The 27553-nt window shown below is 46.7% G+C and overlaps 2 protein-coding genes and 1 long non-coding RNA gene across 7 annotated transcripts; 1 reads left to right on the plus strand and 2 right to left on the minus strand.

Annotated features, from left to right (window-relative positions):
* Window positions 1-4107, minus strand: SLC10A3 (solute carrier family 10 member 3). The gene is made up of 2 exons (XM_081894510.1): window positions 3770-4107; window positions 1-1920 (listed from the first exon to the last, which is right to left on the minus strand). Exon 2 carries the CDS (start codon window positions 1716-1718, stop codon window positions 426-428), a length of 1293 nt encoding a protein of 430 aa, XP_081750636.1. The 5' UTR covers window positions 1719-1920; window positions 3770-4107; the 3' UTR covers window positions 1-425.
* Window positions 2232-9786, plus strand: LOC309360452. The gene is made up of 3 exons (XR_014164163.1): window positions 2232-2742; window positions 7024-7164; window positions 8678-9786. It is a non-coding gene; the product is annotated as an uncharacterized lncRNA (long non-coding RNA).
* On the minus strand, window positions 9123-27152 carry FAM3A (FAM3 metabolism regulating signaling molecule A). Of its 5 annotated transcripts, none has more exons than XM_081894773.1 (11): window positions 26974-27152; window positions 20703-20824; window positions 20345-20455; window positions 17590-17613; window positions 16448-16561; window positions 15116-15239; window positions 14819-14877; window positions 14667-14717; window positions 13177-13261; window positions 10334-10460; window positions 9123-10040 (listed from the first exon to the last, which is right to left on the minus strand). In XM_081894773.1, exons 2-11 carry the CDS (start codon window positions 20713-20715, stop codon window positions 9945-9947), a joined length of 804 nt encoding a protein of 267 aa, XP_081750899.1. In that variant the 5' UTR covers window positions 20716-20824; window positions 26974-27152; the 3' UTR covers window positions 9123-9944. The 5 variants fall into 5 exon arrangements, with proteins under 5 accessions (XP_081750899.1, XP_081750901.1, XP_081750900.1 ...); XM_081894775.1 differs by having other exon boundaries at window positions 27094-27114; XM_081894774.1 differs by lacking the exon at window positions 26974-27152 and adding an exon at window positions 26796-26885.
* Window positions 27153-27553: the final 401 nt, after the last annotated feature.

A 27553-nucleotide genomic window follows, 5' to 3' on the forward strand; every position in this document is an offset into this window, starting at 1 on the left:
TATTATCTCTTTCGTTTTATTCAAACCCTGTATCCCTGGTGAATGGGAGAGAAGAAATGGGTCAGTTCCACCCCCCATCTTCCACCTCACAGTCAGTACAGCTCTACCTCTAAGCTCCAGAGGCACCACTCGCTGTGTAGAAAAACAAGTAGACAAGAAAAAAGAAAACAAAAAGGCCAGATGATGTGGATTCCTAACACACAAGCAGCCTCTGGGAGGTGTGTGCTTCTCACTTCAAAGGGCCCCTTTGGTACCCAAGCCACCCCTTGAAAGGTTGAGAGGCTGAGGCCTTGGAATCCACACCCCAGGGATGGGGGAAAGCACCCCAAGACCAGCTTCTAAGGCCTATGGTATCCGTCTCTTCGTGCCGGCCACAGCCAATGTTTTGACATCTTTGGTATCTGCCTCCCCTCACCCAGGAGCACTCAGGAGCCAGCAGAACAGAGTCTGTTGTATGCCAGGTTCCCCAAAACCAGCAACAACATCTCTGAAGTGCTGCTCAGGGCCACGATGAAAGGAGCCTGCGAGGCAAAGTCAGCCTGGGCCCGCTGGAAGGAGAGCTGCAGCACAGCCAGAGCCAGCAGGCTGTTCTGTACCCCAACCTCAATACTAACCGTCCGGCGCTGTGGCCCAGGCAGCGCTAAGCACCAAGCTAGCAAGTAGCCCAACAGCAGGCCAAAGAGGGGCACAGTGACGCCCGCCAGCACAATCGGGGCCTGCACATTCGCCAGGATAAAGGCGCCCATGTGGTACGCCATGAAGAGTCCTCCTATAATGAGGGTGAAGCTGAACGGCTTGATCAGGAGCAGCAGGAGGCGGGCGAGGCGAGGCAGCTTGCACTTGACCAACATGCCAGTGGAGATGGGCACAGCGATGAAGAGCAGGGTGATGAAGATCTTGAGGAAGGGGACGTGGAGAGTCTCGTGGGCACCCAGCAACCAGCCGTAGAACGTCGAGGAGAGCGGCATCAGCCCCGTGGCTGCAATTGTGGACAGGAGGGTCATGGAGATGGCCACGGTGACGTCGCCACCCAGCAGCAGACTGTACAGGTAGCCACCGCCACCGCCAGGTGAAGAGCAAGAAATGACCAGTCCCAAGGCCAGTGGCTTAGGCAAGGAGAAGGCCACGGACATGAGGTAGCCATACAGTGGCATGACCACAAACTGGCCTAGTATGCCTAGCATGACCGGGTGGGGTTGACGCACCAGGTTCCACAGGACCTCCACCTCCACCTTGCAGCCAAATGCACATTTGTTGAGGAAGATGAGAGGCAGGAGAGCATAGAGGATGGGGTTCTCAGAGAAGTGGCCCAGCCCCGACGATGCCACCGGCTCTGGAGCACTGACACGGATCTGGAAATCGGCTTTCTCGATAAGTCGGTTCTGCTCCAGCAGCTGCAGCTGCAGAGGAGCTAGGCCAGCTAAGCTGGACTGAAACCCAACCATAAAACCTCCTCCCCAGGAAGCGCTGACGTTCTCAACGGCAACAACGGTAGGTTCCAGAGATTCCGCGCTCAGCCAAGCGTTGGGCCCTGAATAGCGGCAGGAAACCAGCAAGACACCACGGCTGTTTGCAGGGAAGTCAAATTCCAACGCTGTCCCGTCCCCCACACTAAGGTAAGGGCTGTCAGCAGTCGCTCCCTGAGCCCAACCAGCCACCAGCAGGTGGAGAAAGAAGAGGGCTGCCCCACCCATGGCACCGCTGGCTGGCAAAGTCATGTAAAGGACTCATTCCATGCAGAACTTCTTTCCCTCTCCAGCATGGACAAAACATGGATTCACTGGGCAGGGGCCATTCTCCTTTTGGGCTCAGGTCCAAGGGCACCCTCTGCTGATGCAACAGTGATGGCGCAGAAGCATCCAACCTAATCAGGGAGTGGATAGGGAGGCAGAGTGTTCAAGCACAGTGCACAGTGTTCACCTACAAGGAAATAAACATTGGTTAATTCTTAGAGGCACACACCCCATGACCAAGTAAACCACTTCATCTGATCTCCTACCAGGGGTCAGCAAACTTTTTCAGCAGGGGACCGGTCCACTGTCCCTCAGACCTTGTGGGGGGGATATATATATATATATATATATATATATATATATATATATATATATATATAACAAATTCCTATGCCCCACAAATAACCCAGAGATGCATTTTAAATAAAAGGACACATTCTACTCATGTAAAAACATGCTGATTCCCGGACCGTCCACGGGCCAGATTTAGAAGGCCAGTGAGTTTTGCTACCCTTGGCCTAGAGCATCCGAAGTGAGGGTTGTCATAATACAAACTGCAGAACCCTCTAATCTTTAACAGTCTTGCAGCCACAGATCCTCCTGTTCCACTGTTCCCTCCATTCCCAACAACTGGAACAAGGAGGGCTCTCATTCACTTGACCCTAAGGCAGGAAGGCCCACAGAGTGGGTGCTGAGACAATGAGCATGGGCAGGAAACCCCATCTGGGGGCAATTTCACAGGCTGGCTTGAATATGGGAGGGTGAATGACATAATCAGGATTATGAGAGGGGCAGAGGGATTGCCAGAGTGCTCCCAGTCTATGCAACCCTTTGCTCAACAGAGCTAATCCAACAAAAAGGCAAGCTGGGCAACCACTGGGGCACCCAAATTCCAGGGGTGCCTGCCCCAAATAGCTAAACAATGGTATGAGGAAGCGCCTGCCTGCACTTTCAAGCTTGGCAGCACCCCAGTAACCCTCAGACCTTCATCGGCTGCCCTGTGTTAAAAGTAAAGACGGGCATAACAATCAGTGTGTCAACATTTCAACTTGCCTAGGGCGGCAATAATACACGGGGGCAGCCCATTTATCTTTTCTTAAAAACCTGACAAGGAAGTACGGTTCCCCTTAACCTCCCTTTTAAATTCAGCAGATAGTTTTAAAAAGAACCGTGCTACTTCCCCTAGGCAGAGAAAGACTAAAGAATGATTTCCCCTGCCTTTCCATCTCAGGATTGTTTTAAATAGCACCAGGCTTGCCATAAATGTACTCGCTCTAGGTGTGTTCCATTTGTTTTGGCTTGACCTCCTACAATTCCCCTTTCTATCTGAGGCGTGCGTCTTTAAGCTGCTCTGTCCAGGCCTGAAGTGTTTCCAATTCCTCCAACATTTTTAAAGCCCACGAGGGCAAGGTGTTTCCCACAGGAATTGGCCCACCACCCATTGCACTCAGTGGCCGCCACCCATTGAGTGCCCACCACCCATTGCACTCAGAGAAAGGGGCAGGGAGATGAAGGGGAGCAGGAGGCGCAGGGCACCAGCAGCCCCCCCCCCGCTTTGCTCTCCTGCTTCCCCTGCAGTTCAGCTGAGTCACTTCTCTCTCCGAGCCCTAAACACCTGTTGGGAAAGAGCCGCTGGCCACAAAACTTGCTTGCTCTCTCTCGCCCCTTTTTTCTTAGGCAAGAGGAAAAGCTCGCCGCGCTCTCGCAACACTTTCCTCCAAACCGATTCCACTTTCCCTGAAAGGGAGGCGGCCCGTCCCTTCACCCCCACCCAGTGCATCCTCTTATCTCTCTCCCTCCCGCTCCCCCCGCCAAAAAACCCGCTACAAGAGTCTTACCAAAGAAAGACCCCCCCCCCAAGTCAGCAACGATCCAGCAGCAAGAGCCTTGGGCAGCTCCCCCCCTCCCGATTCTCTCCCCAGCCGTCCATTAAACAGAGTCCTCTGCAAAGGAGCGCGCAGGGAAGCCGCGATCCTCAGCCCGGAAATCTGCCCTGGTCTGACCCCTCCGCCTCTATCGCGCTCCCACCGCCTCACCTGCCGCCGCTGCCGCCGCCGCCCCAGAGCTGAACTCCGCCGCTGGATTTGCTTGCGTTCTCCTCCTTCCTCCTTCCTCCTTCCTCTCCGACTCCGCCCCCCGGGGGTGGCGGCGCATCACAATCATAGCCACGCCCACAGCAACTGAATGCGAAATCATGGCAGGATCACCCCGGGAGTTTAGCAGGGCATGCTGGGATTTGTAGTCTCCCCCGCAAAAAACATAAATAAATGCTATTTAGGTGCAGAGAACAGCAGGGAAAACACTTCGGATCTGGTAGAAGCAAGAAGAATTCCCTGCCATGCGCTGGTTGGCTGGCTTGTGTGTGTTTTTAATTCTCAGAGAGCAGCAGGAGGCATTAAGCTCGCTCTGTGCCTCGATAAATAGGATCATAGGGGCTCTCTGGGTCCTGATTGGAGGAAGTGGACAACCACGTCTGTCCTAAATGGGAGATTAATAGCTACATTCTGCTCCGTTTAGCAAAAACCCTTTGCCGGGTTGGCTGGATCAGAAACTCGCTGAGCGCTGATTGGAAGACCCGGATGCACTCCACCGCTAACTATCTCAATGGGATTAGGCGGTGATGTGATGGAAAGGATTATGCTCATCCTTTTATTCGATTGGGCAATTTAAAGGCCTTCTATCCTCGGATTGATGGGATTGGGAGGCTTTTTGCTCTGCTGGGATTACGGATTCACTTGTATCAATTAAATGCATTTAGTTAGAGTATTTCCTGTGCTCAAGCAGAGGGTTTGGGATTATTATTTTTATTCAGGGATGATGAGAGGGAGGACTTTAATCATTGTTCCCCTTGTGCAATGTTGTGGGGAAGATATAAATGCAAGGAAGAAAACCAAAAAGCAAACAGAGTCCTCCCAGTGCCATTTCCTGTCAGGTCAGTAACAATATGGCACCAGAGGATGTGCTAAGCAGAGGTTGATAGAAGATAATGGGTGGAACTTAATATTTAGGATCTGGGATAGCTCAGTTGGTAGAACATGAAACTCCTAATCTTAGGGTTTTGGGTTTGCGCCCCACATTCCGCAAAAAGATTCCTGCATTGCAGGCGGTTGGACTAGATGATCCTGGGAGTCCCTTCCAACTCTATGATTTTCTGTGATTTATATACCACTTCAGATTGCTCAAAGCACTTTACTCATCATGTCTTTTGCAATACTGTACGTATTTACCTGGGCGTTATCCCTATTTTACTAAACAGGGCTTGCTTCTAAATATATATGAAACATAGCTGTCAACGTTTCCATTTTTTTAAGGGAAATTCCCTTCTTCTGAATAGGATTCCTCGTAAGAAAAGGGAAAGGTTGACAGCTATGATATGAAATAGGATTGTACTATTAGCCACAAGACTGTATCATTTGAACTTGCTAAATTATGTAACTCCAAACCACCACGTTAAAGTGGAACAAATGGCATTTGATAACAATGGAGGTTTTTTCAAAACACATGGTTTACCTGTGGTTTTTTTTTTTAATTTTAACATCTGCAGGGATTATGATTGGGACTGCAATCATAATTTTCCTCTTGTTTTATAGTCCCATCTCAAGACATTTCCCTCCTGCTTTGTAGTCCCATCACCTATTAAATGCTCCTATGATTAGGCCTTCAAAAGATGTAACAAGTATACCAATTTAACCACCTTAATGACTGGCAAGCTTGATTGCTGCAATTCTAGTCTTTGTGCATCTGAGTACCAGTCACTGGGAAAGAACAGCAGGCACACACACACACACAGTCATGTGACCTTTGGCAAGATGTTTTGGTGTGGAGAGGTGTGATTTTTGCACCCTTTCCTGGGTGGGGGCCAACCTAGCGGACCCCCTAGGTACGACCCTGTCTGTAGGTTCCCTCCAAGCCTGTAGTTTTATATCTGTAAAATGATATTCTGAAGAAAGAAAGGCTACTGAAGTAGTCAAACCAGTCTCTTAATAGCTCTAGCCAGGCCTGTTTAGCATCCCTTTGCATGACTAAGAAGTCCAAGTGACTGATTTGCCATAGAAACTATGACTGGAGATGCTTTCAGAAGCTGAGCAAAAAGTGGATAGGTTCCCTGCCGCTGCCCCACCCTTGAAGTGAATGTTGGAGGAGAGGAGATCATCAGCTAGGTCAGTTTTGGCTTTTGTGGAAGTCTGGAAACTTAATGGCGGAGCATGATGTGTTTGAGTGCTAATGCTGTGAACCCTTCCATCTTATACTCAACCTGTAGATGTGTGTAAATAAAACCATGTACTATAAAGATGTGTCTATAGCATCCTTATTTCTAAGGGTAGCACACTCAAGGTATTGGTATCCCCGAGATCTCGTACCACTCAGGAGTTTAGCCTGCATGTAAAACCCCACTTGTGGACTTCCCAAAAGCAGATCCATTACTATGGGGAGGCTAGCCAGGTTGTTGTTTTTTTGCCCTGGGTGAAGCCTCCAGAGGGACCCTATTGAGGCTCCCAGCCTGTGTGTGTGTGCAAATGCACATGGGGTGTGTTTGTTCCAAACAGGGTCTTTGACTCGGGTGAAATAAAGCCTAGTTTCACCCCCTGCCAAAGGTGGTCATTGTGGAGACAGGATGCCAGCTTACATAGGCCTTGGTTCTTCTTACGTATTTTGTCTGCATGGTAATGATCACTGTAATTGTGAGCAAAGATGAGGGACTTTGGTGAGCCAAAATAATTGCTTTAAAATTGCTTTCAGGGAAAGGGGCAGGGGAACAAAAGGAATATTACCATGCAGACAAACTACTTCAATCCATTGCTTGTTGCTGCCCACTCAGAAGTCACAAAGCTGCAACAGGAGACTACCAAGTACGTGTCAATAGCAAAAAGTGTGAGGGGACAGAGAGAGGGAGACAGCTTAGGGGTGCCTTGAGCACCCTAGAGCCTGTAGCCAGTCTTGGAAAGCAGAACTGAGAAACCCCTGGTCAAATCCCAGGAGAGCTCCTGTCAGTAGATCAACTGTTCTAGGGGTTAGGTGTGCCAGTTGTCCAACTCCATACAAGGCAGCTCCTTCTCTCCAGTGTGCTTACTTTGGTCACTGACCCAGCAGAAGGCAGAGCAAGCTCCATTAGTAAATCACTGGGTGAGAAGTTGGCAAGGTTTCTGACTCCCTATTGTTTAACAGTAACAACAATGGATTTTTGTATGGAAGGACTGTGAGCTCAGCTCAGTTCTGGCACTTAAACTAAATCCATTTGTTCAGCAGTGGCCCAGAGCCAGGATATTCTTAATTCTGTTTTTTGCACCAGGCTCCACTGGCCATGAGACATGCTCCTGTGTCTTGCTCCTCTGATGCATTTTGATTTTCTGCAGCTCAAGGAACTTGTCTAAGTTCTCTTCCTCAAACCATTCCCATTCCACAAGGAATTTATTGCACAAGGCATGGCATGGTAGGTATTGTTTCTTTACTAACGAAAACTGATTGCAAATCTGTGCCTTAGATGACCATAAGCATGTGAAGAGCACCTGTAAACCCAAGGCAGCATATCTTTGTTTCCTTCCCCCCTTTCCAGCAGAAAGTGATTGACCCAGGTCAGCCTTCCACAACTTGGTACCCCCCAGAGATCATTGGGCTACAACTCCCATCATTGCTGATCACTGGCCAGCTGGGAGGTGGAGTCCAAAACATCTGGAGGACTCCAGGCTGGGGAAGGCTGCCCCAGGTACTCGGCAACACTTGAAAGAATGGCTACCTATGGATCCAGAAGAATCCCCATCCCGGGCAGGCAAAAGTTGAGATTACCTGGAACTTCTTCTCCACGGACACCTTTTGCTCTCTGTTCAACAGGCAAAAGTGATTAGTTTAAGCTAGGCTTCCCTAAATGTTCCATTAAAACTGCACAACAGCAGTCATAGGATGCAGCCAGCCCAGCTTTTATGGACATGATCCAAGGGAAAACTACATGTTATTCACACTCTAGAAACATGTGTCAAGTGTCCACTATTTTAAAGAGAAAGCAGCTGCTGATCTGGATTGGGGCCCCAGTATTATTATTATTATTATTATTATTATTATTATTATTATTATTAAAATTGCATATTGCTCTGTAGATCTCAGGGCAGTTCACAAGGTCCCATGCCAGTTTCCTAACCTAAGTCTCCTTCCTCAGCTGCTATTTACCCTCAAAGGTGCCAATGAATGCAAACAGCACCTTTGAGGGCACGGTGATGTTGAGAAAAACCCCGATATGATAAGAAGCAAATACTGGAATGGGGCAGTGGCTACTTTTTCTTCAACATAAGTGGCTAGTTTTAAAAAAGAAGTGTGAGTAAAATCCAGTTTAGTCTTCAGCACAGAGACACATGTATGTCCCAAGTCCCAAGCGTCAGGGTGATTGTGAGATTGGTAGAAGTGCTTCCCCCTTCTGGATGTTGCTCCCAGTTACAGAGGACATCAGGCTTGTCCACCCTGCTGCTTGTCCTGTGCTTTCTAGGCACAGGTCTGAGCAGTTTTGCCTTTGCCACTTTCCCCTGGAAATCCTACTCTTTAGCGCTCAATTGGAACAAAGGCAGTCCACAGAAAATCTGACTGCCATTTGTTCCAATTCAGGGCTAAACAGAGGGTTTTCTTGAGGAAAGTGCTGGGGTAAACTAAGGTGTGGATAAGCCCATCTGGTGGCAACATGATTTGGATCACCATAACTCTGTACACAGTCTTATATTATGCTTGCGGTGATGAAAAACCATGGACAGGGTACATGTTGGGGAGAAAGCAGGGGAACAGGTGAGGGAGAAGATAGTAAGCCCAAATCCTGGAAAAGGGCTAGAGAACCTTACCAGCTGTAGTCACCTCTGGACAACTCAGTTGTGGGCAAAGGTGAGAAGAGCAAAGAATGTAAAGTTTTACCTTTGTACACTAGGCTAGTTTCTACTCACACTCTTCTTTGTTTTCCCTCCATCCAGGGAAGCAAGAGGCTTTATCTGAGTCAAGGACACATTCTAGCCAGGCTAGACAAAAACACTCAAGGAGAGCACAAAACAAGACTAGGAGGGGGTAGGGCTGGGAAGAGTCCCAAGGGAAGCATTTGTCTTCAGTCCCTAAGGTTCCCCACCCCAGCTATTAAAAGAGCTGCTGTAGCCCAGGTTCAGACATAGGTAGCATCCTTTCCTTCCAAGAATGTGTGGGCTGGGTCCTCCTACTGCAACAGGAAAGAAATTAGGACCCCACTCTCCAAGGGCAGATTAGGCGTTATCTGCATTGGAAGGCCAAAATGCTGGTGGCAGACCTCTACCTAAAGCAGAAATGGAAGAGTTTACAAGAGTGCAATCACTCTCTTGGCCACTAATTGCGGATCCCAAGGGAACAGCACTGGTTCTGCTCTTGAAAGAACAACAATTAACCAACAGCTGCTGTGCACATTGTTTATTGGAGACACCGTTTATGAACAAGTGTTCTGAAAAAAAGAAACTCAGCTTTGATTCCTTTCCACAACAATGTATGAACAGTGATCCATCTCCAATTCCCATCACAGTTTAAGTACCAACATTGTCTTTCAGGAAACAGCAACTTGACATTTTTCAAGAGATTCACCAAAACCAAAAAAAGGATTGTCCTTAATCTCCTTCCTCCTATATATTAGTGTCTGTAGTAGTGGAAGAACTAACTTAAACCACATCAACTATTATAGAAAAGTAGTGGTCCCTTTAACGCAGGAATGAAGAACCCGTGGGCCTCCCAATGTAGTTGGGACTACAACTCCCATCACCCCATAACCACTGGCAGGGCTGACTGGGGCTGATGGGAGCTGGAGTCCAGCAACATCCAAAGGGCCACAGGTTCCCCACCATGTGAGCAGATCACTGTGGAAAACGAAAGACTGTCACATAAATACACTTGCTTCCTCTGAGCAGAGGGCACCAATCTGCTCATCACATTCAGAGCAACAGGCAAAGGGGAAGTAGGATGAGCTCTTCCAACCAAGAGAAAAATAAGGCACTAGGGGAGAGTTGGGGGGGTGGCCTCACATATACCTCACTTCCTTTCCCAGGGTTTGGGCCAGACGTGCCTTTTGTGGAAAGGAAAATTTGATTGCCTAGTTGAGGCAGAGGCTGCTGGAGAGAAGGAGAATGGATAGCTGCCACCATATGGGAAGACAACAACAGGTGGACAAGCAAGGACCTTTCCCCCACCACAAAAAGACACCGCAGGCTTCAAGGAAACAGGTCCTCGCTAGACCTCAGCAGTTCGCTGTGGAATGCAGCCCTCCATCTCAAGTGCTTCAGGCCAACCCTCATACTTGTTGGAGCTCTTTTTGTTCTTGACGTGCTATGAAAATAACAAAATCAGGGTTTACATGGATATTTCACACTCCTCTGCTTCTCCTCCCAGATTTTATCTAAGGCAGAGGTAGAGAACCTCCAGCCCTCCATATATTGTTGGACTCCACCTCCCATCAGTCCCAGCCACCATGGCCAATAAGTCAGAATCAATAGAAGTTGGAGACCAACAATATCTGGAGTGCTCCAGTTTCCCTCATGTGTGAGCTAGTGATTTCAGGATTTCTCTGAAATACAGACATTTTAAGGTGACATCTGTGAAAAGGAAAAATGGTTCAGTACCTGTTCAAAAGGACTTTTGTTCTGCACCCCTTTGGCTCCTACAAAAACCCAGCTATCTCGAAAAGCTAGGTCTTTGGCAACCTTGCTGCCCAGTTCTGAGAAGATTTTACGGGTCTCCTCATTCATCCTAGAGGGAACAGAAAATGTGAGTAAACAAACCTCTACTATTCACTCTTCTGGCCCAACCAACACAGTAAAACATTATTCTTTCTGGAAAAAGTTCAGTGTGGTGCCAAGAAACTACTGTACAGAGCAAGACTTTCAACTGGAATTTCTTCTCCCATCCAAATGCTGTAGTGGTGTGAGAAGTTGTACTTAAACACAAGTTATTCCTTCAGGTGAAAAAGCCCTGTCCTGCACCAAGTCTGGCAATCTCCCTTTGATCCAATATTCAGCGATGGGGAACCAGTGCTCCCACCATGTTTCTTGTCTACAACTACCATCATCCCCAACGACTGGCCATGCTGGCTGGGAATGCTAGGAGTTAGGAGTCCAACAACACCTGGAGGGCCCCTGCTTCCCCATCTCTGTCCTAAACCATAATATAAAGCCACAATATCTTAATTTCAAACCCCCTCTCTTATAAGCTTATTCATACATGCATGCCCATCATTTGAAAGTTGCAGCATCAAGCACCACACATTGCCTGTGTGGAGGAGTCATTACCAATCAGATAGAACTTTCATATTTCATGTTTGCATATTTTCATATTTCATATTAACGTGCTTGTTAACAGGTCCAGGCTGCATGTTCATCAAGGTGTGCTGAACCAAAGGTGAACTGTTCCAGAGGCTTTGCTAATGCCATCTTGTTAGTCAAAATAACCCCACCATTAATTGGCAGTTGCTGTAGCAATGAGGTCATGTATGTTTATATACACTTGCTTTGATATAAGCTAATTGGCTTGCTTTGATGTTATCCTTATCTGTGGGCTTGGGGTGCTGGGCTCTGACCTCAGAAAGGGGAACTATCTGTAACACTTGGGTATTTGCCACCTATGCTGTCATTTGGGCAGAAGTGGTAGACAAAGTAACATATGTTGGATGATATGGAGTTATGCAACTCCCAAGCCAAGGAGAGAAGTACTGTATTTTTCGCTCTATAAGACGCACCAAACCACAAGACGCACCTAGTTTTTGGATGAGGAAAACAAGAAAAAAAATATTCTAAATACCAGAAGCCAGAATAGCAAGAGGGATCGCTGCACAGCGATCCCTCTTGCTGTTCTGGATTCTGGGATAGCTGCGCAGCCTGCATTTGCTCCATAAGATGCACACACACTTCCCCTTACTTTTTAGGAGGGAAAAAGTGCGTCTTATAGAGCGAAAAATACGGTAACTTAAAAACCTTTAGAAGACATCTGAAGGCAACCCTTTATAGGGACTTTTTATTGTTTAATGTTTTGTTATGTTTTTTATATATGTTGGAAGCCGCCCAGCGTGGCTGCGGCAATAACTAAAAATTGGGGTATGAATAAAAATTGTTCCGGCACCTCTCACCACACCTCTGGCTCACAAGAAGATTCTCCCTGGAGCGCAAAGAGGACATCCTCTATGGGCAATGGAGAGGGTCTTCTCATGAGCCAGAGGTGCACCAGGGCTTTAATGAGGCTCTTCAGCCTCCAGTTGATGCGCAGGAAGAAGCCTCCTCTGCCTCAGCTCTGCAAGCTGCCCTGTCTCTCCAGCTTGTGCAAGCAAGCAGAAGGGACAGGGCAGATTGCAGAGCAGATCTCCTCCTGTGCGCGGAAGCAGGAGGGACAGGGGAGCTTGCAGAGCAGACACACAGGGAAAAAGCTTCTCTGCTCATCTGCTCTCCCCCCTCCATAGAGTTGTCCTGCCCCTCCTGCTTGTGCGCGGAAGCAGGAGGGACAGGGCAGCTTGCAGAGCAGACACACAGGGAGGCTTCTTCCCTGCATATTATCTCTGCCCATTCACACAGCAGCCCTCCCTGCTCCTTTGGTGCAGAAGCAGGAGGGACAGGGCAGCATTCCCGCACCTGTTTTTCTAGAAAAAAAAGCACTGTTTATATTCACTTGCTTTGATATAAGCTAACTGGCTTGCTTTGATGGTATCGTTATCATTGGTTTAGGGTACTGGGCTTTGAGCCCAGAAAGGGGAGTTACATGTAAGACTTGGATATTTGCCAATCTATGCCTTCATCTAGGCTGGTCAAGTGATGGGAAATTCTAGACAAAGTGATGTATGCTGCTTTGTATATAAAGAATGTGTGCACATTTGCTTGGGTGCAGACAAGCCATCTCCCTGCTGCTGTGTCTGCCTCGAACATGTAACGGCTAGGAGACCTGGCAGGCTGTAAGTCTACTCCTTTCTTTAATAAAGCAATCTGGTGTTTTTGGCATCCTTCTTCAGGATACCTGCACTCAGCCACTCCCATGATCCCTCCTTTGGGCCAGCGGTTCAGGACACAAAGGCTGAGTAACCAAAGGATAAGTAATCAAGCCATGGGTATGCAGGTCTGAATAAGCCCTCAGTGGCCCCCATGCTAGATACAGGATAGACCACCCTCTCAGTCCTCTGAAGGAGACCAACTTTGGATCTCAGAGTCTCAAATGCTAGGCATCAAAAAACAGATGCAACAAACGGCTGTCTTTTCTCAATACACTCCCAATTTTACTTGAGTACCTGTTAAAAGGGGGATTCCCCAGCCTCCTCAACAACCGCTTTGCATTAGTTTTATATAAGTTAGGTAGCTTCCTTTCAGGCTGAGTACATTTTTACTACATGAGTTGAGCGTAACCTGTGCTGGCTGCCCCCGTTTTGTTTTTATTAAAGATTTTCTTGTTTTACAGAAGTAAGTATAACTGTCCCCCTGTTAACACTCACTTTGTGGCAGGATCATCGTATGAGGCCACAAACACCAGCGTCCCCTCGTGCAGCGGCCGGATAAATTTTAACAACTCGTTCACATCTGGAAGGGTAGGGAGAGAATGGAAGGAGATCTCAGAACAACTGTTCCTCCCAAGTGTCATAGACCAAAGGCTTGCATAAAGGCTACAATTCTGCAGAGATGGTGGCATAGGGTGTAGAATTCAGCATTATGAAAAACTTAACTATAAAAACTCCAAAGTGGTTGGGGCAGATATGCTCCAAAGTGCAAGTGGGCAACACCTGCTGAATTATTAGATGATAGAAGGGTGGCTGGACACAATTCTCAGAGGTTAGGTGTGAGGTTTCAGCACTCTGCTTAACCTCTAGCCCTTCCCCAGTACTAGCAGAGACAAATTAGGAATACATTGTGCAAAAAAGGGTGTAAGTATCAACACAGAAAATATGCAAGTGGGATCAATGTGCAAAGCAATTATTTTATGGCCATGACCCCTAAAGTCTGTTCCTTTACAAGGGATGGCCTCCACATCATCAATATGTTGTAATCTGGATGTGCCCTCTTGATGCATTTACAGTGTCTTGACCTTTGAGGAGCCTTCAGCACACGCACTTGTACTGGGTCTTTTGCTTGACTCAGAGCCCATTCCCCCCATTAAGCATCCAGAGTTGTGCTGGGTGTCAAAGCACATTCTGGTCCCCTTTCAGGTCCAGTATGCACCAGTACCACAAGCTATTTGCACAGCCTCAGGTGCCCCTGTTCACACAGACCTAGCCTGCAAATCCATCCACTGTTGTTCCGCCTTCTGCCCAGAGCTCTTGGCCTGGTGAAAAAGCAGTATAGAGTGACAGCAACCCTATGCTACAGCATCTTCTTAGGCAGCCTCTATCTTCTGTAATCCAGTGCATGTTAGTCAACATGGCAACCTTCCTTGAAATTATTTTGCCTTCCTCCTAAAATTGATGGACTATGCAGAACTAGATAAACTAACGGGAAGAATTCGAAACCAGCGGGACCGGACATTCACAGAAGATTGGCGTAAATTTACGGACTATTTGAAAAGTAATTGTGATGATCAGATTACATTTGTAGGTTTGCAGGAAGTTTTGTAAGGGGAATAATTTGAATTATTGCATTATTGAACGAAAAGGATGACGTTAATTATGATAATTAAAGGCAATATGAATTTAAGAACTGCAGAAGAAATCATAAAAATGGGAGATCATCAGAGGTGCTGATGGAAGTCCAAAAGATTGTATAAGAGGTGAAATTTTGTGGAATGTATGACAATTAATATGTTTTAAAATGAATAAAAATTATTGTTATTATTATTATTAAAATTATTTTGCCTTCCTCCAAATCCAAAGGCTGCTTGTGCCCCCATAACCATATTGGAACACATCCTTAAGATTTTGCAAATAATCCCTGTATCTCCCCTTCTTTTTGCCCCATCTTGAGTACCAAACTCCTACTAACACAGCACACTCACCTCCTGCCCACATGTCAAAGAACTTTGCATCAATCAGTTCTCCATTCACCCCTGCAAAGCAGAGCAGAACAGGACAGTGTTGGTGACTAGTTTTTATGTTGCCCTACAACAACATTATTCATGCCCACCACCCTCTCAAAAGCCCACCTTACCATTCACCAGTGCAACGTTCAGGCCCCGGCCTACATTGTTCTTCACGCTGCTCATTAGCCTGAAAGGAAGATCAGGGCTGGTCAGAAAATGTCCCATCAAGAGATCTAAGTGAGGCTAGAGTGGGGTCACATCTGGTTGGTAAGGCTTTCCCCTAGTTTCTTCCCCCACTCCAATAGCCACCCATAGGGGATTGCACCTGAGCAAGTAGATGCAGCCCATGAGCATCACCACCTCCAGTCAGGTTGGTTACAGAAAGGCTTTGAGAGCCACAGTCCTCCTCAGTGGCAATGACTCACATTTTATCCTCAAGGCAGATCTTGGGCCCAATGACATTAGCTGCACCGCTCATGATCCGGAAGGCGAACGAGTTGTCTGGGCAGGCCCGAGGAAGGCCACACTTGTACTTCTTAGGCCTAGGTTCTAAGAGAAATCCCAAAGCCCCGTCGTTACAAGTACCCTTTTGCGCCAAACAGGATGCTTTCTTGCCCTGTCAAGAGCTGGGCAATCTGCGGACTCCAATTCCCATCAGCCCCAGCCAACAGGGTCAATGGTCAAGGATGGGAATCCAGCAACATCTGGAGGGCCACAGGTTCCCCAACCCCACACTGCTGCATTGCTCTTAACTGCCGGTGATGAGGAGAGGCACAACAGTGCTTTAGTCATCCAGCCCCAAGATACAGCAGTGAACGTCACCTAAAAGATCCTGCCCACCTTATACATTATAATAATGGAATTCCTGGGGCAATCCTCTCTGGGAATGCCTTGCGGGAGATTCTGTGATGGCGGCCAATGCCACAGGGCTAAGTGATGCTTTTTGTCTCATTCCTCCCCAAGTAGGCTGACTTGTGCTTTCTTTTGCTTTTCTCACTGCAAGAGTGACCATCCTTCCCCCCCACCCCCAATTCTAGCAAGGAGGAAAAAAGAAGGGACAGCAGAGGGGGAATAACAGAGGCAATGGGCTTTTTTTCTATTAGGATAAGGAATGCTGTACAACAAGGCAAGTAACTTTTAAGGTAAAACTAGACAAGAAAGATAAAAGGCTTAAGAGCGGACCAGGCAAAAAAAAGGCCAAGAGAGGCAAGTGTAACTAATCTGAACTTGGGCAAGGCAGGGAAGGAACCAGGGTGGAGCCTTCTCTACCTGTCTCAGGCTTCAAAGCTGCATCAATTAACCCTGCCTGTCTTGAGGGAGACACCCCATGTCTGGACATCTCCCTTCCACTGACAGCCACTTTTTGACCAGCTGAAGGAAAGCTGTTGCCAGGAACTGAAGGAGACTTATGCATGGAACCGGCAACAGCTCTCCAAGAGGCCGGGTTGTGGATTTTCCTGACATCAAAGCAAACATTATTTTAAACCCAAAGACGGCAGAAAGTTACATGGAAAGCACGTGCTCTATGACTGAACTATGATAACACTTCTTCTTCTGACAGTTAGGGCAGGCCAGAACCTGCTCTTAAAGTAGGAATGAGGCTTTCTGGGTGTTCCTTTGGGACTCCAGCTCCCATCAGTTCCCCAGCCAGCATGACCAAAAGCAGAAAGCTGGGAATAAGTATTGCTTTGAACAGGCCTTCACATGCTCCACTGTACTATCCTCTACTTCCACCCTCTCAGCTCATCTGAACTCACTGCGGTGTCTACTGTTGCTGCCTGCTTTCTCTGCCGTGACCACTCTGATCTCATCAAGCATGCTGGCCAATTCTTGGCGAATAACCCGAGGACATTGAGGTAAACCAGTATTTTCTAGGGATGGCAAAACACACATAAAGAGCCAGAGGAGATGCACAAGAAAAAGTGATGTGGAACCCTCATTTCCCACTTACCCTAACAAGCAGGGATGGGCAAACCCTCTAGATCAGAGCTTTCCAAATTGTGTGTCATGACAAGTCAGTGTGTCAGCGTGTTGCAAGAATGCTCCTTGTGCTCCTCCCAGGGCTGGAAAGGGGTTAGTTTAACCTCTGGTTTGCTAGTAAAACTGTATTACTGTGTCGCAAAATGATGCATGTAAAAAATGTGCCACCAACATGAAAAGTTTGGAAAACTCTGCTCTAGGTGCTGTTGGAGTCCAATGTCCATCAGCCTCAGCCAGTATAGCCAATGACTAGGGATGATGGGAGTTGGAGTTCACAGTACAACATAATCTCTCCTGAACTGGTCACCTCAAACTCATTTCCTACCACAGTGGAGTGGCAGGGAGTCACTACCACCACATCTGCTGCTAAGGGAAATTAATGATTCCACTTTATTTTAAGATATACCACAAAGCCACCCCAAACTGAACCCCACTCTATCAGATAGCTACTGAGAACCGCAATACAGCACAGAACTGTCCTAGATAGCCAATGAAGATTTCTCTCTGCCACCCCCTTAATTTCTGTGAGCATTTTGTTTGGTCTCCCACCACTGCTTGGTAGTTGGTGCTACATGACAAACTGTATGTCCCTCAGCTGGTGGTGCTGTATGATGGGCTATGATGAGATAAATCTCCCATTTCCCCCTGAGGATTTCCTTGCTCTTTCCCTTTGCCTTCTCCTTGATCCAAAGTGACAATCAGCACTGTGAAACAAGCAGGATCTCTCTGGTTTATCTCAGTTGCACTATGGGAACTTTAAAAAGTCTCTCCATTAAGTGGCAAAACAGTTCAACACAGTTTAAGAGTGCCCAAGCTCCAAGACCTGTGTTGCTCCCAACAAAGTCAGAGTGAGTGATGAGTTTGCAAACCGGGTGTGTGTTAGTGTAGACCCCATAAGAATGTAGCCAAAGCCATCTACCTGATGTAGGAGGATTCTCAGGACCTGCAAGGAAGCAAAGAAACAGCTGTATCAGCAAGATCCACTCCAGATCTTGTGCCTTGCCTCATCACTTCAAGGATGTAGCAGCAATATGTCAAGATTAAAATTCTTTTACTCCTCAAAACACCCCAACAGGACAGGTGCCAAAGAACTGAATTAAATCCTCTTCGGTTTATTTATTTAAAGTATTTTATCCCACCGATCATCACAATGCAATGCTAGGTCAGGAGATATATATATATATAATTGTAAGGCTTGGAGGCGATACTCAAAAAGCAAGAAAAGAAACACTCTTCTTGCAAACTTGGAAATTATGTGGATTGTATCACTAGGCTGAGCTATCCAGTTTGCAAAATCACTCAATTTCATCATTAAAATAACAGTGTAATGTTTGCAGGGGAAAATCAGCTTCTTTATGGTGAAAAGTAGATTAGAACTTCCCAGCCAAGCAACCAAGGGTGCCAAAGGCTACCTGAGCATACATATATTCCATCACTGAAGAAATAAATGTGTAACATCTCTAAAGCACTATAAGAACTAGGCAAATGAGGATTTAGATGTAGGGTCTAGACATTTAACAGGAGTGAAATCTCAGGTGCCAGAAAAAAATGTAGATCAGCTCAGGGATGGGGAACCTGTGGTCCTCCAGACAATGCTGGATTACAACTCCCATCAGCCCCAGGCTGATGATGGGAGTTGTAGTCCAGCAACAGTAGGGCCACAGGTTTCCCACCCCTACTCTGACTAGTAAAATTTAATTATGTCAGTTAAAAAAACACCATATGGGATGGCTCCTGCATTTCCACACTATAAGCTGTGATAAAGGGCGGTATATAAATCAAATGAATGAATAAATGAATAATGAATGAATGAATGAATAAGTAAATAAATAAATGTGATCAAGTTTGACACTATCCACTTCAACATGGGTCTTCAGAGTCCAAATCTATGTTTCAGGGATTAGGCACCTGTGGCTCTCCAGGTGTTGGACTACAACTCCTATCAGGCTTGGCTACTGACCATGCTGGCTCAGGCTGATGTGAGGTGGAGTCCAACATCTGGAGGGCTACAGGTTCCCCATCTTTCTCCTACATTGTCACAAAGCTCACTCAGTGACCCTAAGGCCATCACTTTCTGTCTGATCCAACCCAGACTAGTAAACAAGCTCACAAAAAGTTAGAAGCATTCAAAATTTCTTAGCAGCCTGCTGGGGGTTTGCAGTGGAGGAATTGAGGGGTCCAGCTCCAAGGGCCTTCTGGCAGTTCCCTCCCTGCAAGAAGTGAGGTTACAGGGAACCAGTCGGAGGGCCTTCTCGGTAGTGGCGCCCGCTCTGTGGAACACCCTCCCATCAGATGTCAAGGAAATAAACAACTACCTGACTTTTAGAAGAAATCTGAAGGCAGCCCTGTTTAGGGAAGTATTTAATGTTTGATGTTTTATTATGCTTTTAATTCTGTTGCGAGCCACCCAGAGTGGCTGAGGAAACCCAGCCAGATGGCTGGGATATATCTATATCTATATTATTAAGCTCTGCATATTCTCCAGCATTTCTACACTAGGCATGAAGGAGACAGCTGCCCCCCCCCCCACCTCAGCAGCCTGCTTGGATCTCATGCTAGGTTCAGAGGTGTGATGGCGCACCCTGTCCATCTTCTACCAGCCTACATGCTATGGCTAACAAACAAGTGCTTAAATACAAGGCTGGCCTAACCTCCTTTACAGGGACATTGATAGGGGGGGGGGGGGGAAGTGTTAAAGCCCATGTACATGGCCCTCAACTCCCTTGAGTTACAAAAATTAGCAAGGCAGGGAAAGGGAGGAATAAATAAACTGCATTGGAATGGTAAGTGCAAATTCTGCAGAAGTTACATAATTAGTACTCTTGGAATTATTCATTAGAGTAACATCTCATGTCTGAGGAAGTAAGTGTGAAAACATCAGCAGAAAATAAATTGCACTCAGTAAATGTCAGAAGATTTTGCCATGAGGGAGCTTCTGTACCCTCTCTGCTTTAAGCCTAATTACTCCTCTAAAGTCACATGTTATAGGCACAGAGACTTTAGTGACCCTGCGACTGGGCTCCATAAAGGTCTCTAATCTCACTTCTTGTTTAGGGCCATGTAGAGCTAGCCCAAGACACTGAAACACTCACAGATACAATAGCACAGTGGAACTTTCTCTGCAGCTCACCATGCAGCCCTCATGGAGCAGATGACAAGCATGAAATGAATGAAGGCAGGGGCCTTCTCCCCTTGTCCGTCCCTAGCAGCTGGTATTTGGAGTTACACTGGCTGAAAAGATCCACTTGGATCTTTTCTTACTAGACCTATGCAAGGCTAAACTAAAAATCATCCTAGCCTTCCAGTTATTCTGCTGCCAGTTCCACACAGCCACCTCTAGATCAGGTATGAAGAACCTGTGGCTCTCTAGAGACTGTTGCACTCCAACTTCCATTAGCCTCAACCAGCATAGCCAATGGCCAGGGATGATCAGAGTTGGAGTCCAACAACATCTGGAGGGCCACAGATCCGATCCCTGCTCTAGGTTTAACAACCATAGTTGTCCTCTTTCTCCTTTTCCTGAACCCAACAACATGGCTGGGACTGAAGCATGAAGAAGCAGGCACAGGTAAGGCAGTGGCAGCTGCAAAGGCAACTGTTCCGCCATGACCCAGTGCTCCAACCCTTCCCCACCATAGCCCATCATCCCCACTCCTAGCTGTTCTGGTTCTTACTCCTGAGGAACTGCTGCAGGCGAGAGAAGCCACTCTGGGTACCCAACAAGACGCTGACAAGGATCCAGGTCAGTCCTGCTGTCAAGACGATCACAACAACACGAAGGGGACCTGAGATGGTTAAGACAGACAAAGTCAGACCTGCAACAACACCAGCAAACCCCTGAATGATTAAACCTAACTGCCGCCATAATTCAGTGCTTCTTACTACATCTTTCCCTTGTTGTCCCAGGAGCTTAAGGGCTCCAAAAGGCATACCTGATATCACTGGCTAAGTGCTGCAATTCTGTGTCTTAACCAAATCTAAATGTTTCTTTCAAGCTAAAACTTTCAATGCTTCTTTCAAGCTAAAACTCACCTGCTAGTCTCATGGCCCCTTGAGGGTGTCCGGAACCAGCGACAATCCAATGCTACTAGGCTCCTGAAGTGCCAGGGCAGGTGAGGGATTCTGAGATGGGTTAGTCACATGCACCCTTCAAACTACAAAGATCAGAAATGGTAATCTGAATCAGCGCAAAGAATTTTAAAAACGCAAACAGCCCATTCTGTAGTCTGCACTACTCAAAAGACATAAACATAAAAATGTCAAACAATATTAAAGTGCTACTTTCACAGCACCCAACGAGACAACCAAGATAACAATCCTGTACTATTTCCAGGCTATGGGCCATTTCAGACATTTATACAGCAACAAACCCTGGTTTGCCCTCTCAGCAGGCAGCCACACTCAAACCCAATTTTAATTTTATTTGAAATAGATTTATTCTGCCAAAACAGTCGATTCAGGCCCCTGTGGTGGCAAACTATTACAAATAATTTATGTACTAATAAATGAATCTGTAAAAAAACAAAACCTTCAATTACTAAAAACTGTTCTGAGGCTTTTTCTTACAATCAAGTGGTATGTGTATATATATATATATATATGCAGGTTTTGGTGTCCTCGGGTGTCTTCCCGTGTAAAAGTTGGGGTGTCTAGGCGACGTTTCGACGAGGTCTCACTCGTCATCTTCAGGCTGGTGCTTTCGGCTTCTTGTTACTGGAACAGAGCAGGATCTCAGTGTTTGAGTTCCTATAAATACTGTTGAGGGGGTGTGGTGTATAGCCTCCAATGTTCTGGGCAGAGAGGAAGTTCCCAGGCTAGTGTGCCTTTTCTTCTTTTGTTCCTTAATTACTTGAGGGATATCTTGAGTGATTTCTTGAGTGATATCCTGAGTACCACTTAGGTGGGTCATTAGGTGTGGATTAGTTGCTAAAGTCTTTGTGTCTTGACCTCTTGAACTTTGTGAAGAGTTTTTCTGAGAAGATGGCTGTACTGCACTTAGTTGTGCTCTGGCTTGGCTTCGTGTATAGGGGCGAGCTGTGGTTTTGTGGCCTGTGTCAGCCAGATCTGTGTAGGGATTGCAGGGGGGTGCAGCACCCGGAGGTGCCACCATGGTTTGGCTACTGGATGGTGTCTGTAATTTATCTGTGGAGAGGGTCTGGGTTTGGGTCTGGTGTGGTTGATTGGTGATGGCGTTCTGTGTGCCTCTGGATCTGGTGTCAGTTTTTGTGGGGAGGGCTAATTTCCAGATGTCTGGCAAGCGGGATGTGTCGTCACGCTTGTTCATGTTGTGAGGGTGTTTCTCTATCTCGATGGCTTCCATGATTATTCTCTTGTGGTGATGTTCCATGTTAAAGAGCAATTTGGAATCTGCAAAATTAATTTCGTGTCCTGTTTCTTTCATGTGTTGGAAAAGAGAGGAAGTTTTTTCTTCTTTTTTGACGGCATTCTTGTGTTCTGCGATACGTGCATTTATTCGTCTGTTTGTTTGTCCAATGTACGTGGCTGGGCAGACTTTGCAGGGTATTTCATAGACCCCTTGGGGGTCTATGAAGAAAAGGCACACTAGCCTGGGAACTTCCTCTCTGCCCAGAACATTGGAGGCTATACACCACACCCCCTCAACAGTATTTATAGGAACTCAAACACTGAGATCCTGCTCTGTTCCAGTAACAAGAAGCCGAAAGCACCAGCCTGAAGATGACGAGTGAGACCTCGTCGAAACGTCGCCTAGACACCCCAACTTTTACACGGGAAGACACCCGAGGACACCAAAACCTGCATTCCTGTACCCGTGAAAATCTACGAAAGCATATATATATATATATATATATATATATATATATATGTGTGTGTGTGTGTGTGTGTGTGTATAAAATGAAATGAATAAATAAAATATATCAACATCAGACTGCATAAAAAACCCCATCAACCCACAGGGAAGGGGAACCTGTACCCTCCAGGTGTAGTTGGACTACAATTCCCATCATTATTGCTTTATTACTTTTATATCACAAAGAGGTTCTCCCCCTCAGTTAATCCCAACAACCCTGTGAGGTAGGTTAGGTTGAGAGGCAATGAGTGGCCCAAGGTCACCCAGTGAGCTTCATAGCCAAGTGGAGATTGGAACCCTGGTCTTCCAGGTCATAGTCTGACACACAAACCACTATACCTCACTGACTGCTGGCCATGCTGGCTACTGTAAGGATGATGGAGCTGGCGTCCAACATCTGGAGGACGCTAAGTCCCCCAACCCTGTGCTAAACCAATTATCCAAATACTCTTCTAAAAATGAATAGTTTTCATTAACCTCCTAAGTATTTAGACCAATCAGGGGAATTCCATTTCTGGAACATCACAACCCTCAATCATGTTGTTGCCAACCATAAAGGGACCACAATTATACCTGCCAATTCCTCAATGGTGTATGACTGACAAACAGACCTGGCTTTCCCTGACCTCAGAGGCACCTAACATCTCACTGCTTTCTGAGTGACTTGGAGCTAGACAAAAATTCAGGTGAAACCCCTACCTACTCTAGTCCCAGACTCTGTCCTTTGTTTATGTTACAACAGGATGAAGTGTCTCATCCTTGCCTTCTACCCCAGCTCTAAACTAGGGGGGGGGGGGGTATCCTTGGACTTGTATTAGCGTCAGAAGCGTTTGTTGCACCTAAAGGTAGCATGACAGAAATGAGTTTTGCATTCTTTCTCTCCAGCTCAGAGCTACTAAGCCAACATTTGCAATACCCCTCAATCAAACATACGAAAAGTGAGCAGGTGAGGCGGTGGGGAAAGCGATGGCCGACAAGATCAGCAAAGCACATGTGGTGCAGCCAGGCAGAAACACTATCTTCTTGAATACTTAATTATTGTGGGCAATAAATGTGCAACTCAAGTAGGGCTGTTGAGGGGATACCAAATAGTGGTGAATGAAGGGCCAGGTGGTGGTCAGTCTGTCTAACAAGTGCATCTCCATGTCCTTGGACATGTCAGATGGGTTGGCCTCCAGATTAAGAAGGTGGGCAAGAAAGAATGTTGCCCCCAAACTCCCTCAACAAATGTTTTCAAAACCCAACTATGATCAGTAACTTCAGTAACTTAAACTTTCCTGTGAGTACAATTGAAGTTGTACAATTATTGGACAATAAAGTTACAGGCATGCTAGCTCATCCAAAAATAAGAAACCTGACAGCAGCTTTCTGCTGGTTGAAAGACTGGCTGCTTCTTGAAAACACTGATGTTTTAGATTTGGAAAGATTTAACAATGCTTTTGGATGGCATGCATATTTGTGGTATGACAAGGTTAAAATTCATAAGGCTTTCAAGAACCATATTGTCAGGAAAGCAGTGTTCAATGTCTGGATAAAATACAAAGACTTATTGGAAAATAAGACCCCAAGGTGGTTATCACCAATGGAAGCCAAGGCCCCGAAAAGACTCAATATGGAGGCCAAATGGCCGAAATATTGGGAAATAATAGAAAAAGATGGAGATAATTGGAAGTTGCAGAGTTTGGAGAAATTAAAAGATAAAGTGCGAGATTGGTTACATTATGCTCAGATCAAAGAAGTTTTTAAGTTGGATAAAAAGATAGGATTCCAGGTGGAAAAATCAAAGTTAGAAACGGAATTGTTAGAACCTAAGACTAAGGTACTCTCAAGAATGTATAACTTGCTGCTAAAATGGAACACACAAGATGAAACGGTCAAATCGGCTATGATAAAATGGGCACAGGACATAGGGTATAATATCATGTTTGCTGACTGGGAACCACCGGTGTGAGATTCACGGCATGTAATGCCTTGAAAGAAAATATTATGAAAATGATATATAGGTGGTACATGACCCCAGTCAAGCTTGCAAAAATATACCATTTGTCTGATAATAAATGTTGGAAATGTAAAGAAACTGAAGGAACGTTCTTTCACCTCTGGTGGACCTGCCCTGGAGTTAAGGCTTTCTGGGAAATGATATATAATGAGTTGAAAAAGGTATTTAAGTATGCCTTCCCTAAGAAACCAGAGGCCTTTCTTTTAGGCATTGTCGGCCAGAAGGTGTTAAAGAAGGACCGAACATTTTTTATGTATGCAACAACAGCAACAAGGATACTTGTCGCCAAACACTGGAAAACCCAAGATTTGCTCACACTGGAAGAATGGCAGATGAAACTGATAGACTATATGGAACTAGCAGAAATGACTGGCAGAATCCGAGACCTGGGAGAAGAGGCTGTGGAGGAGGATTGGAAGAAATTTAAGGACTATTTACAAAAATACTGTAAATTGTATGAATGTTAAGAAAGATGTAAGATTATCAACAATATGGCACCAATAAGTTAGTTAAAAGGAATATGAAGATAAATGAAAGTATAAGAAAAGATAAATTTTGGATAAATATTATGTTAAAATTAAGCTTCTAAGGTTTGGGTTAAATTATCTAAAATTAGGGATACAATATTGGAAAATTATAATATAAGAATTGAAACAAGGTAATAAATTGCTGGACAAAGCTCAAAAATTTGGAACGCAGGAATGAGAGTTGCGAGGAAGTCCAAAGAAGTGAAGAAAATGTGATACTGAAAAATTATATGTTATTTCGTTTGTTCTTTCTATTGTACTAAGAAAATCTTTAATAAATATTTATTAAAAAAAAGAGAAGAAACCTGAAAAAGTACAATAGTATGTCCAATAGGACTTCCTCTTAAACCTGTAAGGCAGGTTTGGATGTATCCAGATACGTCCAGTCTCCAGATACCCAAGACCCTAGCTAGTCTCCCTGGGTTCCATGGGACTTAGTCAAATATCAGTGGGTTTGAATTGAAGGTCAACTTATCTGTAACCAGTGCAACTCCTTCAAAGTAGGCATTATACTACAAGACTTCAAGCAAGAGTTTTGCACCTACATTTTTTAACCAATTGTAACTACTGGACACTGTCCAATCTCAAAGTAAACACAGCAGGAATCTTTATGGCTAGCTGTGCAAACAACTGTGTTCTGTTTTAAACATGTCTTTGTCCTGTTTAAAAATCCAACAACTTCAGCAAGTCACCATGGTAAAGATGTTTTACAACTGAGATACAGTGACTGAGGAATGTCCCAGAAATGTTGTCAAACCACTCACTGGACAGCAGTGAGGCCTGGTCTACAGCAAAACGAGGTGGTAGGATGGATTATACCCTTTTTGGCAGCAGCAATGTTTTGAATGCTCTCTCACATTAAACAAAAAAACAGGTGCACAGTAGACTGTGAGGGAGACCTGAACTAGAACTCTCCCCCCATTCTGCTAGTTTTTTAAGGTGGTTTCTGTTCACGTGCTTGTTTACAATGGAGAGTTTTGGGGAAAGAATGTGGCTTCTGGCCTTTTGACTGAAGTGGTACAATGCATTGCAGAACCTCAGAATTCTCTATCGCCCTCTCATTCTGCTGCCTGTCTGCAGACCAGGCTTGAAGTGGCTTCCACTGTATATTAGCAGCATTGGCCTAGGGTTCAAGTTCCTACTCCACTATGATCTCTCTGGTCACGGGATCTTGGCTAGTCCTGTTCCTCTCTGCTCCACATCATCATTTGTCCTCAAAAGCCACAGGGGCAAAAGGAGGTAATCACCTCAAAGAAATTGCACAGTACTATAGTTAATAACAACCCCCTGGATTCTGGGGAGTTGAATTGACCTCCATATCTTTCCTGAGCCCAGGATAGGGCGGTGGGGCCTGCCCTGCCACAATTGCCATGAGTGAACCGCTCCTTGTTTGACCCGGGGCCTCTTTTCCTTTTAACCTGCCCTGGATCACCTCTCCACCTACAGTTTCGGGGCTGGGGATCCAATGATCCACCCATCGCTCGGCACTGGAAGGGAATCTGATACACACAGAGAGAGAATTTAAAGCTGCTCGGATTTCCCTCCAATCTGGACCTTTTGGGGCAGCGGAGCTAAATCCCCCATCTTGTTCTCCAACCCTCCCCACGTTACTTTAAAATCAACCTTTAAAAATATTTCTCCCTCCCTCCCCTCAGGTGACAGGCGGGCCCCGAGCCTTGAACAGCTGCACGGGCGGCAGCGGCGCAGCTCCTGCAGCCTCCTTCCCGCCCGCCCGTCGCTGCGCAGGAGATGCTGCAGGGAAGCGAGACCTGTTGCACTTCTGCCTGCCGCGGCCCTGGAAAGGACGCCGGGCCCTCGTCGCGAGAGAAGGCGGCTCCCCCCGTTGCTCTCGCTCGACCGACAACCCCTCGCGCACCCCGGCCCCTTCCGCCCGCCCCCCAAAGCAGCCCCCTCGTCTCTCCTGGTCAAGTCCAGCGGCCCACATACTCAACTCCCCCGCCCAGCGATCTCCTCCTCATGGCGCCCCTCGATTCTCGCCCTGAGGCGCCGGCCTGGAAAAGCGCCTCCGAGAGGCCTCCGAATCCCGCCGCTCCTGCGCCGCCTCACCCGGATCCGGCCTCCAGCAGGATCTTCCTGCTACTGGAGCTCGGCGGCGGCGGCGGCGGCTCCTCCCGCCGGCTCCGCCCAGCGCCCCGGGGCAGCCGGCGCAGGCAGAGGTGGCAGCGGAGGCGACCGGCGCCAGCTCCACGGAGCGGCGCCCATAACCCCGCCTGCTCCTGGCGGGACCATCAACCGCGCGGGGCCTGAGAGCGGGAGGCCCGGGGCAGCTGCTCCCCCACCTCACCTGAGGCGGCTGCCGCTACCTGGGCGCCCTGAGGGAAGGCGGCAGGGACGGCGCCCAGTGCTGGCATGAGAGCTCTCAGTCTCTCGACGTTTTATATAACGTATATATAACCAGTGCTTTACAATGGTAAACTGCCTTGGGTGCCCTGGCAAAAATCCAATAAATAAATGTTGAAAGGTCACATAGCTGTTGTTGCAGGAAAAATACAGGGATTTGGCTTTT

This window comes from Podarcis melisellensis (genome assembly GCF_964234715.1).
Source record: "Podarcis melisellensis genome assembly, chromosome: 17".
NCBI lineage: Eukaryota > Metazoa > Chordata > Lepidosauria > Squamata > Lacertidae > Podarcis > Podarcis melisellensis.